The sequence below is a fragment of the Diospyros lotus genome, chromosome 15 (genome assembly GCF_014633365.1).
Source record: "Diospyros lotus cultivar Yz01 chromosome 15, ASM1463336v1, whole genome shotgun sequence".
Taxonomy (NCBI): Eukaryota; Viridiplantae; Streptophyta; class Magnoliopsida; order Ericales; family Ebenaceae; genus Diospyros; species Diospyros lotus.
The window spans coordinates 26,664,534-26,679,172 of NC_068352.1; the positions used below are offsets into that span (position 1 = coordinate 26,664,534).

A 14,639-nucleotide genomic window follows, 5' to 3' on the forward strand; every position below is an offset into this window, starting at 1 on the left:
AAAAATGGGGTGGGATGGGCAGGCAACCACCCCCTTGGAATTTACCATTTTCCCCTTCTACATAAAACACACACACACATAAGCCCTCTTTGGACATTTCACATTTTCTTATTTCTTTTTCCGTTTCCTTTATCAAACCAATAATGAAAATCCCATTTTTGCCCTCACTTTTTTCATAAAGTATGCTTATTTTTGTCATTTGCCACATTTATTATTTTTATTTAATTATAATACTACATTTTTTACACATGGGCCCAAACCCAAAGAAAATAGCCCACTTCCATCTTAGGCCCCAATGACCATTACAACTTCACTTCACATTACACACAACAAAATTCACACTTGGCTTCAACCCAATTTCAAAGCTCAATTCATTAAAGTGAACATATAATTTACTTACATACATTTTGTCACATAAAAATATTTTTCACATTTAATTTAATAGGGATAAAATTTTCAATGTTCATAAATAAACTCTTAAATCCGTCGTTACAAACTCCATTTCTACTCATTTCTCCAATCGTTTTCTATAAATTGAGTATTAACTTGACGGTCGAAGCATATACAAACTGAGGGAGAATAGCCCTAAGATTGCAGCAAATCATTTGGTGTTGACATGGGTCCCATTCTTTAGCAACATCAATGGGCCCCAACTTTAGTAGTATTCCTTACTTGGGATCCTCTCTAAGTAACATGCCTCTACGCTAAGCACCTTCTGCTCAAAGTCAATAAAATCCCTCATAAAGGGAGGCGTCAGAAACTCGAGTTCCTAAGCTGGTTACCACTGGTTGACTGGCTAATCTAGACGCACAAGTCTGAGCATTGACACAGGTGCTTAGGATGTTTGTTACCAATTAGTAGCAACTGGGACAGTACTCTCCCTATCCCATTATACTTGGTAGTAAGAAGAAGAACGAGACCTTCGATGATAACACCATATCGAGAATCAAAGTCGTCCATGCATCCTTCCAACAACGACCGAATATCAAAGAAGGAAATGAGGATCAAGAAAAAACTTATTGGTAATACCACATATTACTATAAGATCATATCGTTTAGCCTCAAGAATGCTAAGGCAACTTATCAGCTCCTTGTTAACAAGCTCTTCCAAAATTAGTTCGATAACATGAAGGCGTACGTTGACAATATGCTTGTCATGAGCCACTTGGCCAAGCAGCATGTGCACAACCTCGAGAAATGCTTCACTAACTTAAGGAAATGCACATGACGCTAAACTCGACCAAACGTGCTTGTGGTTTTGGTGTGAAAGCAAGTAAATTCCTTGGGTCATCATCCATAATTGAGGTATTGAGATCAATCGTGAGAAAGTCCGGGCCATCATGGATATGGCGTTGTCGAGGGAAATAAATAATTAACCTTTCCAATCAACCTTAAGGTACCACAAGGTTATAGTGAGCAAGAAAAATGGACCACTAGATGGAAAACACGTGCAGGGAAACCAATTGAATGGCATAATCACCACTGAAGTATCTCTAGACTCGCAACGTGGCAAACATGACTGTCTTTGCAATTAATAAATTATAACATAGTTTAGCAGGAATGACCTAAACCCTTATAATAGTTTAGAAGGAATGACCTAAACCCTTGAGCCCATGTGCTTGGTCACATCTCAGAGGGGGCGCCTGGAAAATCATGCATGCGCTATGCCTGACCCAACTATAAAATCCCTTAGCACTCCTATGGCAAATATGCATTAACTCAATTTACTCCTAAATTTGTGTGTTTTTTATAAACTGAATATTAACTTAATCATCAAAATGTACATTAAAAAAAAATAGTCCCGAAATTTCAAAAAATCAGTTGATTTTGATGTGGGTCTCACTCTGTAGCAACTTCATATTTCAAATAATAAAATTATTAACCAAATGTTTAATGCTTTGACAAAATAACTTTTACGTACTAGTGTATTTCTAAGTTAATGCAATAATGCTTGAAAATATACAAAGTTTAATGGTCTTTAATCTTGAATTGTTGGGTTTATATTTCGACAATTGGCACTGTGTGTGTGTGTTTGTGTGTTTAAATTAAACTGAATTCAAGGTTTAGAGAGGAAAAGAGACAACTCCCCGTGATGGAGACAAGGAGTAAATTGTAAAGGCAATATTGTAGACATTGGAAGTGCTAATTACTTCATCACATGCCATGGCATTTACTATATATAGGACACGTGCTTTAATTTTTTGTCACTAGACTAGAATATTCTAATTATTTATCTTTTCTGTAAACATATAAATATTTTTTGAACAAAAAATTATTTCATTAATTAAGATGACTGTTACTCCATTCTCCTTTTTATATTTTGAGTAAAATGCATTCAATATTTCCAAGTGTTGGCATAAAAAACAAAAGCAACCATAAGTTAACAAAAATTTCAATAATACCAAAGTTTGCAACTCCTAGAAATTAATTTTCTCTCACAGAACGTAAGCCAGTGAGGGATGGTGGGCCGCTGTATGTGAGTTTGGACTAAGAGTAACGCTAGTTATAGCTCATAACTGTGTTATTGGTCATGACTCCAAACATTAATATCCCCTTACACATTATATATGTTATATCACGTTAGCATTGGAAACCTAATAAGGGAGTACAGTAATGAACTTTGAAGTTGAGATTTTGGATTCACAAACACTATTATTTATCATTAAGCTACGCTTGCTTTCCGTAGTCCTTTTTGATTAATGTCAAGTGTTAACAAAGGGGTATATCTCATATCTGAAGTTGCAGCTGCCGCCAATCACTCTCCCTCCTTCTTTCCCATCACAGCAATCTAAAAGCTCACTGATGGCACCATCAAGGCACTTCTTACAGTCACTGCTAGAAAGATCTCGGGTGCATTGCACCAGTCCATACAGTTTCCTTGATCCCTCAAGCTCCAGCTCCCCAGTGCCATACAAAACTGGATTCACATAAGCTTTATTTGCTAACTGGCTTAGCAAATACTTCGTTTTTTTGTTGAAACTCTCCGGATCTTGCACATCTTTGACGTTGAACATGTAGAACTTGTTCTTGTTGTCGATCTCCCCGAAGAACTCCTCGTTCGAGTACTTGTAGAAGCAGTGATCCAACCTTTCAGGAAAAAAAAAAAACACGTAACATAATCAAGAGCTAAACTCAAGATTCTGAAGGAAGATAAACCCGATTCAAATTTGATCTGATTCTAATATTTACAGTATATATGTATATGTACACACACGCACCATAAGATGGCTGCTTGGTTGGAGGGGCAGCCGTCTCGGATCGTTCTGCTCGCGTCGACGACACAGGTGTTGCAGGCTGAGCTCGAGGTGTCGCCCCGGCACAGGGCTAGGCCGTTGGCTCGGGTTTGGCCCTGGCAGACTGAGCCAACTCCGAAGCCGGTACGGGGAACCTTGGCTTGGAGGAGGTCCGCCAGGTCATTCAAGTTGGATTCGTAAGTGGGGCTTGTAGAGTTTTTGCCAAAACAAAAATGGATAGGGCCTGCAGAAATAACACAAGTAGTGGGGAAGAAGAGCAAGAAGGGAATGATCAGGAACGGGTTTGATGAGAAATAATGCATATTTGGACGGAAGAATGGAATATGGGTGTCTGTATTGTATTATGATGGTTAGTTCTTATATTTTACCCATTTCAAAGCAACTCAAGCTCCTTAATATATATAGGGAAACAAAATACGTAACCAATCCTATACAGATGGCGATGTTTCTATGACTATCCAATCGTAGTTTTGCAAAATTACTACTTTGGCTGAATGTGGCACAGTCTTGCATATTGTGGATACTTCATTTCAATTAACCAGTGGTGATAATCTTCTCAAACTTTTTATTCTAATTTGCCCACTTCAAATGAATCTCATTGTAGTGGAACCAACAGTGTACATATGGCGGCTAAAACACTCGGAAAAATACTAGCTTTATGTGACTCAGTGGGGTTGAACCAATCTCCACTTAGTTACATATATATTGGTGGTCATCCCATTCATTAATATATATTGTACATTGTTTATGCTTTGCACCTTTGAAAATATGAAATAATTATATACTCTGTTGAAAACGAGCCTTAGCTGCTACAACAAAACATAGTCAATGGTTTTGCTGGAATTTCTTATTTGTTAATTAGGCTTGATTTAGTATTTAGCTATTTTTTAGGAAATTTTTTGTTACGTGACGTACAGAAGATTTGGCTGTATTTTTTATGTTTTTTTATTTTAAATAAGTTATATAAATAAGTGCTTTGATTATCAATAAAATATAACTTTAGAAATCCATAATAATACCAACATACTCTTTTTGTCAATTTAAGCTATTGTTATTGCCCACCTTATTAATTCGGCGCATCAGAGGTCAAGGATCAATCTCGAACATTGTTAGTGTTTGATTTTTGTTCAATCTTCGATAATAATAAGGTTGTATTTGCCTCTTCTTTTTTTTATGTTTCCCTAACAAATGGTAGTTGAGTATATACGCTTATTATTTTTAGGATTTTTTTATTTTCCTTTTGTTGTAATTTGAAAGCTCAGTATCAATGTTCATAGGTTAGCTGTTATGGCTAACTTTAACAAATAAAAGAAGCCAGAAGGAAAAAGCTTCTAGAAAGTTCGAATGGTAAGAGTGATGAAAGAGAGGAGAAGAGAAGAGAATAGGGGAATCCTGCAGGCAGCTTGGCAAACTAATTTTTTTTTTTTTTTAATTTGGCCATCAAATGCGACTTATTTATAATACAATATCCAAGCTTAATAGCTAAGAAAATTAGGTCAAGTGGGGGATGAGGCGAGGATGCTAAATACCACCTCTACCTTGAGTTCAATTGAAAAAACAAAAAATTAGACATCTACCAATCTCAACTGAATCCCAATTAAACAATCTCTCAGAGAGTACATTCTCGTAAGTTTGAGTCATTTGTCAACTCCACTAATCGCTAATATAATTATTTAAGAAATTTCAAATTTTCTATATCTCTTACTGTTAGCCCAAGTAATGTTGGACTTGTCTTTCTTGTTTTTAGCAAACTCAAATATTGGCCTTTCTAGTAATTATATATAAGGTTTGTGTCCCTTTAATTTTCCTAGTAATTTCAAAAATCTCAATTTCCTAAAATAGTATTTGACTCTAAATTTAACCGTATTAGATTCCTCCAAGTCTCCAATTTAATTATATGTTGTATGTATCAGGCCCGATATTAATAAAATAAATTGAGAAAAATTATTTATAATCTAGTTAAAAGTGGTAATTTTGGTGAGTTCAAAATTTGTAAATCTTAAAAATATCTATCATCAATTTAGAATATGTTTCACCATGTGATTAGAAGTTAAAACAAATTAGAAAGGTTTTTATAATCTAGTTAAAAGTTGTAATAACACTAAAAGCCCATATAAAATAATCTCCAAGTCGGCCCAGCGCTGCCTATTAGTATTAGCCAATTTAGTTTTGGTTACACATTCGATGACATAGCGAAACAATATTATGTTTCTACACAAGAGTGGTTCATGTGTTCATTTGAATATTTTAATGTCTTTTAGTGTATATATATTTTTATTATTTTTTAGATAACGAAAAAGAAAAAAAAAACATCTTCCTTCAAGTTTTTAACTTTCCATTTTATTCTAAAAATTTCACTACAAAAAATCAAGGATATAGCGACGGAAAATTCCATTGTTAAAATCTCAAAATCCGTCGCTAATTTTTTAGCGACGGATTTAGTGACAGGCAACTCTCCATTGCTAGAATTTAGCAACAGAAAAAATTAGTGACGGAATCAATAACGAGTGTCGCACCCGTCGTTGAATTTAGTGACGGGAATAGCACCCGTCACCGAATCAACGACGGGTCAAGACCCGTCGCTAAATAGAGAAAAAAATAAAAAAAATTAAAAAGACAAAATAAGAAATTTTAAAAATATAAATTATATAAAAAATTATTTAATAAATATTCAAAAATTTGTTTTTATTTTATATTTATTTAGAAATAAATTTATATATAAAAATAATATTTAAAAAAATTAACAATTTATTTTAATTAATTAAAATCATTAATTTAAAAATAAAAAATTAACATTCATATATATTTATACAAAATTAACATCCATAATTAACATTCCTAAATATTCAATTACAATCATCATTATTACAATCATCACTTTGTTCATCATTATAAAACTAATCTCTCGACCCAGCACTACAACAAAAACTGGCATTAACGACCAAAAATTAGCGACAACATTAGTTTTGGTCGTTAATGTAGTACTATTAACGACTAAATATAAATCCCGTCGTTATAAGATAACTTTTAACGACAGGCAAAATAAGTCGTCGTTAATCAATCATTTTCCTGTCGTTATTGGCTAAATTTTTTAATTCTAACTATAAAATAAAAAAATATTAAAATTTAAGTACTACTTATAATAATTAATTTATTATAATTATTATAATAATACAATATATCAAACTAATTAATTTATTATAATTATTAGATTTATAATATAATTATATTTTTAAATAAATATTAATTTGATACAATAATTTAAATTATTTTATTACCATATTTTAGATTAATAATTTAAATTATTATTTTATTAGTTATTATAATCATAAATTATTTTATTTTTATCAATTAAATAATTAATAATATTATTTGTATAAATGATTTGATTTTTATTTAACAAATTAATATTTTAAAAATAAAAAAAAGAGAAAAAAATGTGGGCGGGATTACTCCCGCCGTGTATATCTCTCCCTCTCCCTTTCCCCTTCTTCCCCAAATCATCAAATCCCTAACTCCCCTCTCTCCCCCTCTCTCTCTCCCTCTCTGTGAAGTACTCCCACTGCCCATCGATTCGCCACGCTTCCTATCGTAGCCACTGCCGCTGTCGCTGCCGCTGCCTCCGCCTCCGCCTCCGGTTGCCACCGCTGCCAAATCCGCCTCCGCCTTCGCTGCCTCAAAGAAGGTATATATATATATATTGTGTGTGTGTGTATATGTAGTCTGCGTGTATATATATTATGTGTGTGTATATGTATTATGTGTGTATATATGTATATATGTTTTTTGTGTATGTCTATGGATTATGTGTGTATATATATATATTTATTTGATACTTTGAAACTTCGATTCGACTGATCGTGTGGCGCTAAAGCTATATAATCTTGTATAATGTGTGTATGTATATATATTACAGTGATTGCATATGCTCGATCCTGCTTTCCTTCCTAATTTGACTATTTAGAGCAAGCTTCTGATGTTAAAAAAACAGAGGAATGTACTGTTATAAAACCAAAAGATTCACTTGCTTCTAATGTTAATTGTTACAACGTACTTATGAAACCAAAAGAAGAAAAAAGCAAGCCACAACATCTAAATTAAACAAAAATTAACCTTAATTTGTTCTTAATTTAGTTTTATTAATGTCATTATTAATGAATGGTGTCTATAATTTGAGTGTGAAATATAAGAATTAACTCAAGAAAAAATAAATTATAAAAGGTGTTCTGGTCAAATGACCAAAATACATGAGGTATATACAATTAATTTATCTTTTTTTTTTGTTAAATATAATTTTCAGTTTTTATTTTCAAAATGTTAAAAAAACAATATGGTTATCGAAAGTAATATCTAGTTTTATATTTTAACAAATAAATAAAAATTGACAAAAAGACTTTATGAGTACTCTTTATTGGGCTTCTTATGGATTAAGTTTCCTTCAAAATGGGCTTATATTTGGGTCATTATATAACCTAGCCTAGCCTTTTATCAATAATGAACATGAATTCATTGAACAATAATGCTTAAAAGCGTTAAGATTGTCATAATCATAAGTAGATTGTTTATGTATTACAATAATAATAAGGTGCTTTATAGGTGGATGGGTGTTTAATTTAATAGGATAGAGACATAAAATGTTGTTCATATATATTTATGAACATATATGAACATTTTAACTAATTCGCAGAGGGTAAAATTGAATATATATTTTCATATATGAACATTTTTGTTAGTATATATATATTTTCATATATATATATATATTTTTGTTAGTATACATTTCAATTACGCCTCTCATTTTACATACTACTTTATAGTAGTATGTAAAAGATACACGTATGGTAGTATTGAGTGTTAATTGACCCAGATGTCCTTACTTTTCATTTTAGTAAGACAAAAATAGTCACTTGAAAGGATAATTTTGAATGTTGAAAAAAACATTTATTTGTAAAATGAGTAAGCGCCATTACTCACCAATTAGGTTATATTAGGGAAGGTCAATTTATGACTTTTTATTATTGTTCAACTAGTATATGAATTCCAGAATATCCTTAAACAATTAATGTCAATATTATTAATCTCTTTCTTCTTAAATTTGAGATTTTTAGGAAAACACTCTTATTATCCAAAACAGAAAAAAAATAGATAGAAAATAAAAAAAATGTTGGTTTATTTGTGGATGTGGAGTCCTAGTTATCTTTTAGGGTTGTAAAATTGATGCTTTAATTAAAAAGCACATTTTTAATTTTAATTGGTGTAAGTAATTACTTTATCAGTAGGCATTATTATGGGGGCGGGAGGGGTGTTACTATTAGTCCATTAGGAGACATGAAATCACCCAAATGATTTATTTATTCTCCCAAGCCTAATCATGCTCCAATTTTAGAGCTCTCCACCTCAACAAATTTACAGTGATTGACTTTTACATGCTCAAAAAGTTTAAGTTACATTATAATTTTCACACACACACAAGCTTTTAATTGATTCAACAAGCTTTGAATTGTTCAAGTAATAAGTTGGCCTAAACTTTTGTTTACTTGCTTTTAAAGTTTAGTTTTCTAAAAGTTCATACAAGTTTAAAGTCCAACTCTGATAATGAGAAGCTAAATTTTGTTATGAATAGCCAACTTTATTTCTTAAGGCTTATTAGCTAAATGATATTATTGTTATATTGTTTAGGTGAAGTACAAGATTGTCATTCTTTTATGAGATAATGGCACCTAGTAAGGAGTGGATGAATCTTGTCAATGATCGACTTAATGAAGCTTATCAAATAGGGGTACAAAAGTTTCTAGATTATGCTTTAAAGAAGTTGGGTGCCAAAAATAAGATTCGGTGCCCATGCACAAAATGTTGCAATACTGATCTTGGAACTCGTGAGTCTATTGAGGCACATCTAATGATACATGGAATATCTGAAGGGTATACATTTTAGTATCATCATGGTGAACTAAGCAATGAGCCTCAATCTGAGTCTGAGGATGAAGAAAATGAGATCTTACAATATGATACTAGTGCTCCAGATGATAGTGATGATGAGATCCAACAATTCATAAATGATTTGTACCCTCAGTTTAAAGGATTAGATGAAAATAATGAAGATGTTGAATTTCCAAATACCCAAAATTTGCCTGAAATGGAGCCGAATAATGGAGCCAAACAGTTTTACAAGTTGATAGATGACCTTGAGCAACCAATATATCCTGGTTCACTAGTTTCAAGATTATCTGCAATTCTTAAATTGTTGCATATCAAGAGTCTTGGTCATTGGAGTAATAAGTCATTTACTATGTTGTTGCAATTGTTAAAAGAATTCTTACCTGAAGGGTCTTTCTTACCAGACTCATACTATAATGCGAAAAAGGTATTGCATGACATTGGTTTGTCTTATGAAAAGTATGACTCTTGTGTGAATGATTGCATGTTGTATTGGAAGACCGACAATGGATGTGACTGTTGCAAGGTATGTGGTGCTTCTCGATGGAAGAAAGATTATCGTATTGGAGAATTTAAGATGAAAACAAATGGTAAGAAAATACCAGTAAAAACTCTACGTTACTTTCCATTAAAGCCACGACTTCAGAGGTTGTTTATGTCTTCCAAGACAGCCTCTTCTATGAGATGGCATTTTGATAAAAGAGTAGATGATGGAGTGATAAGACACCCAGCTGATTCAATGGCGTGGAAGGATTTTGATAAAGTCCATCCAAATTTTGCCTCAGAACCTCGTAATGTTAGACTTGGTCTTGCTAGTGATGGCTTTCAACCTTTTTCTAATTCAAGAACACCGTATAGTATATGGCCAGTAGTGCTTATTCCGTATAATATGGAGCCTTGGGTTTGCATGAAGCCGTCTAATTTCCTTTTGTCAATGCTTATCCCAGGACCAGATGGACCAGGGGATGCAATTGATACTTACCTCCAACCTTTGATAGATGAATTAAAGGAGTTGTGGGAATTGGGTGTCGAAACCTTTGATGTGTCAACACATCAAAATTTTATGATGCATGCAGCTTTGATGTGGATGATCAATGACTTCCCTGCTTATGGGATTTTATCTGGATGGAGTACAAAAGGAAAATTAGCATGTCCTTGTTGTAACAAGAATACTTTTTCAACAAGGCTTACTAATGGTGGGAAACAATGTTATATGGGTCATCGACGTTATTTGCCTATGAATCACAAATGGAGAAATAATAGGGTTTCTTTTGATGGTACAAGGGAAAGAGGGGTCGCTCCAAACTTACTTTCTGGTGTAGATGTTCTAAAGCAAGTGCAAGACCTTGAAGGGATTACTTTAACTAAATCTCGTCAATTGAAGACCAAGATAAATCATGAAAATAGGGGAGATAATTGGAACAAAAAAAGTATATTCTTTAAGCTTCCATATTGGAGTACACTTTTGCTACGACATAATTTGGATGTGATGCACATTGAGAAGAATATATGTGATAACATTCTTGGAACTATCATGAATGTTAAGGGAAAGACTAAGGACAATTTAAAGTCTCGGCTTGACTTAAAATCAATGGGCATACGACCAGAGCTACACCCAATTGTACAAGGAGATAAAGTTTTTTTACCACCTGCAAGTTATGTTTTGTCTCCAAAGGAAAAGGATGCATTCCTTATATTTTTAAAAAAAATTAAGGGTTCCTGATGGATTTTCATCCAACATATCTCAATGTGTTAACCTCAAAGACCACAAAATTATCGGTTTGAAGAGCCATGATTGTCATGTTTTTATTCAGCATATACTTCCTATTGCATTACGTGGCATCGTTCCTAATGATGTATGCGAGGCACTCACTGAATTGTCTTTGTTTTTCAAGATATTGAGTGGTAAGGCATTAAGGGTAAAAGAAATAGAGCAAATTGAATCTCAAATTTTTGTCACTCTCTGCAAGTTGGAAATGATCTTTCCACCATCTTTTTTTAATGTAATGGAGCACTTGCCGATACATTTGCCAAATGAGGTTAAGGTCGGTGGGCCCATACAGTATCGATGGATGTACCCCATGGAGAGATATTTGTATAATTTGAAATCGTTTGTTCGTAACAAAACACACCCAGAAGGCTCAATTGCTGAAGGATACATTGCTAGTGAGTGCATGATGCTTTGTTCAAGGTACTTGCCTAGCATGGAGACAAAGTTTAACACGCTGGATAGAAATTACGAGGGTGATGTGCACAATGGAGGTTCACTTGTGTTCAACCAACGTGGGAGACTTTTGGGAGCTGGAATTACCCGTGATCTAGAAAACAATGAGTGGATTGAAGCACATATATATATTCTAAGGAATTGCAGCAAAGTTCAGCCATTTATTGAGTAAGATCCAACTTTAATCTTAATGTCACTTTCTTTTAATTTTGTTATACTCAATAATAACTATTTTATATCTGCAGAGAGTATTCTAGAATTCAATCAGTCACAGCCTTACAACTATCCAAGCAAGAGTGGAATATAAATTTTACTAAATAGTTCAAGTTTAGGGTAAGTGTATTGTGATTCTTTTTATGCTTTATTTTAGTATATGTGAATTCACTTAAAATAATTGATTTGTAGGTTGCAAGATTACATAGTCAAGATCGGAGCAACATAGATGAGAGCATGTTGTCATTGTCCCGTGGGCCATTAAAAAATGTGGCATTTTACAATGGTTACATTGTCAATGGGTATAGGTTTCACGTGGAACACTATGATAAAAAATTAACGACACAAAATAGTGGAGTAGTTGTACTTGGTGATGTGGGAAATGGGAAGGATGAAATAGACTACTATGGCATTTTGACCGAAGTAATTGAGTTACAATATCTTGATAACAATAGAGTAGTACTATTTCGATGCAAATGGTTTGATGTTCATGATACAAATAAAGGCATCAAGGTCGATAAATATGGATTCGTATCTATTAACCCATGTCGATTTTTGAAAGGTAATGATCACTTTGTATTAGCCAATCAAGTGTCCCAAGTATTTTATATGGATGACAACTACATCAAAGGATGGCATGTAGTTACAAAAACACAACCTCGTGATTTATATACTTTCCCATTTCAAAAGGATGATGACATTGATGATGCAAATCAAACATTTGAAATCAGTCCTCAAAATGCATCAATCCCACCTGAATTTCAAGCTTCCACCTCAATGGATATAGGTGATAATGTGCATTGGACAAGGAAAGATATGGGCCCAATGGTCGTTAACACAACTATTTATTCAAAGAAAAGAAAGGAAAGAAACTAAGGTATTAAATTTTATCTCTTTTGCATTTACTTTTATATGTGCATGCATATATTGTGCATACCTAGTTTTTTATTGTGCATGCATGTTTATTTTGTTATATGTTACTAATTTATTTTGGTTGTGCTTTGTAGTAATATGAAAGAGACAAAGGATAAGGAAGGCTCAAAGACTGGTAAACATGTCTTCATACCTCCAGGTACTTTACTTAGAGGAAAGGTAAGGGGTTTGTCAACTTCAAGGCCAACATGTTCTTCTAATAGAGGATCAAAAGTCTCAATCGAAAAGAAAAATGAAAAAGGAGCTAGTAAAAGTTCGCAACGTTTTGTTTTTGAGGCAACAAAGGGGTTGGTGTTGGGGAACCCAGGTTTGTATTATTGTATGCTTTTTGGCCCTTGAATTTGTTCAATTAATAGCATTTTTTTTTTTATCTAAGCAAAGAGTTTTGTGATAGGTAACATGTTGCTGCACAATTTGCTTTTCTACTTTGAGAATAACAAAATAGAATTAGAAAAACACTACAAGAAAAATCAGTTTTAGTGACGGAAAAATCCGTCACTAAAAACATAAAATCCGTCACTAAATTTTTCTGTGACGGGTTTAGTGACGGGGTAAAATCCGTCACTAAAGCGGGCGTGACAGAATTTTAGTGACGGGGTGAGTGCTACCCGTCGCAGATCTGTGACGGGATAGCAGTTCCGTCACAGATTTGTGACGGGTGTCCCGTCACAGATCTGTGACGGGGCAGTACTACCCGTCACAGATCTGTGACGGGGAAGTTCTGCCCGTCACAGATTTGTGACGGGGGAAGTTCATCCCGTCACAGATCTGTGACAGGGAAGTACTTCCCCGTCACAAATCTGTGACGGGATGAATTTCCCCCGTCACAGATTTGTGACGGGGGAAGTTCATCCCGTCACAGATTTGTGACGAGGAAATACTTCCCGTCACAGATCTGTGACGGGAAAGTATGACCCGTCACAGATCTGTGACGGAAACTGCCTCGTCACAGATCTGTGACGGGACAGTCTGTCACAAATCTGTGACGAACAGGGCAAGCCGTCACAGATCTGTGACGGGAAGTACTGCCCCGTCACAGATCTGTGACGGGCTGTACCCGTCACAAAAATTCTTAAAATAAAAAATAAAAACGAGCAATCTGTGACGGGATACTACCCGTCACAGATCTGCGACGGAGCACCCGTCACAGATATTTTTAAATATAAAAAAAATAATATTAAATAAATAATTAATATTTTATAAAATTAATATAAATAAAAAAATAATATTGGAAAAAAAATTAAATTAATATTAATATTTTAAATCAATAATATATTTTTAATTTCAAAAAATATATTTTTAATTTTTAAATTCATAAAATTAAAATTTATATTTATTAAAATTAAAATTAATATTTTCTTTTATAAGAATAAAAAAATTGAAAATAACAACAATTTTTTTAAAAATTTAAATAAAATATTAAAAATAACATTAAATAAAATTAATATTACTCACATTCACATTAAAAATAAAAGAAATTTAACATTAAAAAGAAAATTAATATTATTTTAAATCATAATATATTTTTATGAAATTAATATATTTTTAATTTCAAAAAATATATTTTTAGTTTTTAAATTTATAAAATTAAATTTTATATTTATTAAAATTAAAATTAATATTTTCTTTTATAAGAATAAAAAAATTGAAAATAACAACAATTTTTTTAAAAATTTAAATAAAATATTAAAAATAACATTAAATAAAATTAATATTACCCACATTCACATTAAAAATATAACAAATTTAACATTAAAAAGAAAATTAAAATTTAATATTAATATTAAGATTACCCAAGTTTACTTCAATGTTTACAACATTCCACTACAATCAATCGTCATTATTATTAGCATTTTCATCTTCATGATTGTCACTCTCATCTTGATCAGCTACCGGGTCAGATCCACCTGGAACAGTCGACGGTCCAGCATCTGCAGTAGATTGTTTTGTCAATCTACTTATTACTATATTCATTTCTGACTGCCACGCTGTCACTTGTTCTTGCCACTGTCGTAATTGCCGATTCTCAGCCCGGGATTCAAGCAACTCATCAGTTAATTGGGTGACTTTAAGTTTCA

The 14,639-nt window shown here is 32.9% G+C and overlaps 2 protein-coding genes across 3 annotated transcripts in view; both read right to left on the bottom strand.

Annotated features, from left to right (window-relative positions):
- Nucleotides 1-14,639, bottom strand: part of LOC127792549 (cysteine-rich repeat secretory protein 38-like) — a 102,735-nt gene that overhangs the window by 51,525 nt on the left and 36,571 nt on the right. The gene's annotated exons all lie outside the window — the stretch shown is intronic.
- On the bottom strand, nucleotides 2,504-3,644 carry LOC127792552 (cysteine-rich repeat secretory protein 38-like). The gene is made up of 2 exons (XM_052323081.1): nucleotides 3,219-3,644; nucleotides 2,504-3,087 (listed from the first exon to the last, which is right to left on the bottom strand). Exons 1-2 carry the CDS (start codon nucleotides 3,554-3,556, stop codon nucleotides 2,703-2,705), a joined length of 723 nt encoding a protein of 240 aa, XP_052179041.1. The 5' UTR covers nucleotides 3,557-3,644; the 3' UTR covers nucleotides 2,504-2,702.

What these genes read in the sequence shown, in the direction of transcription:
- LOC127792552 (XM_052323081.1), bottom strand. Translation starts at nt 3,556, where the DNA reads ATGCATTATTTCTCATCAAACCCGTTCCTGATCATTCCCTTCTTGCTC. An exon ending in AACCAAGCAGCCATCTTATG is followed by an intron (nt 3,088 to 3,218) that starts GTGCGTGTGTGT and finishes TTTTCCTGAAAG; the next exon opens with GTTGGATCACTGCTTCTACA.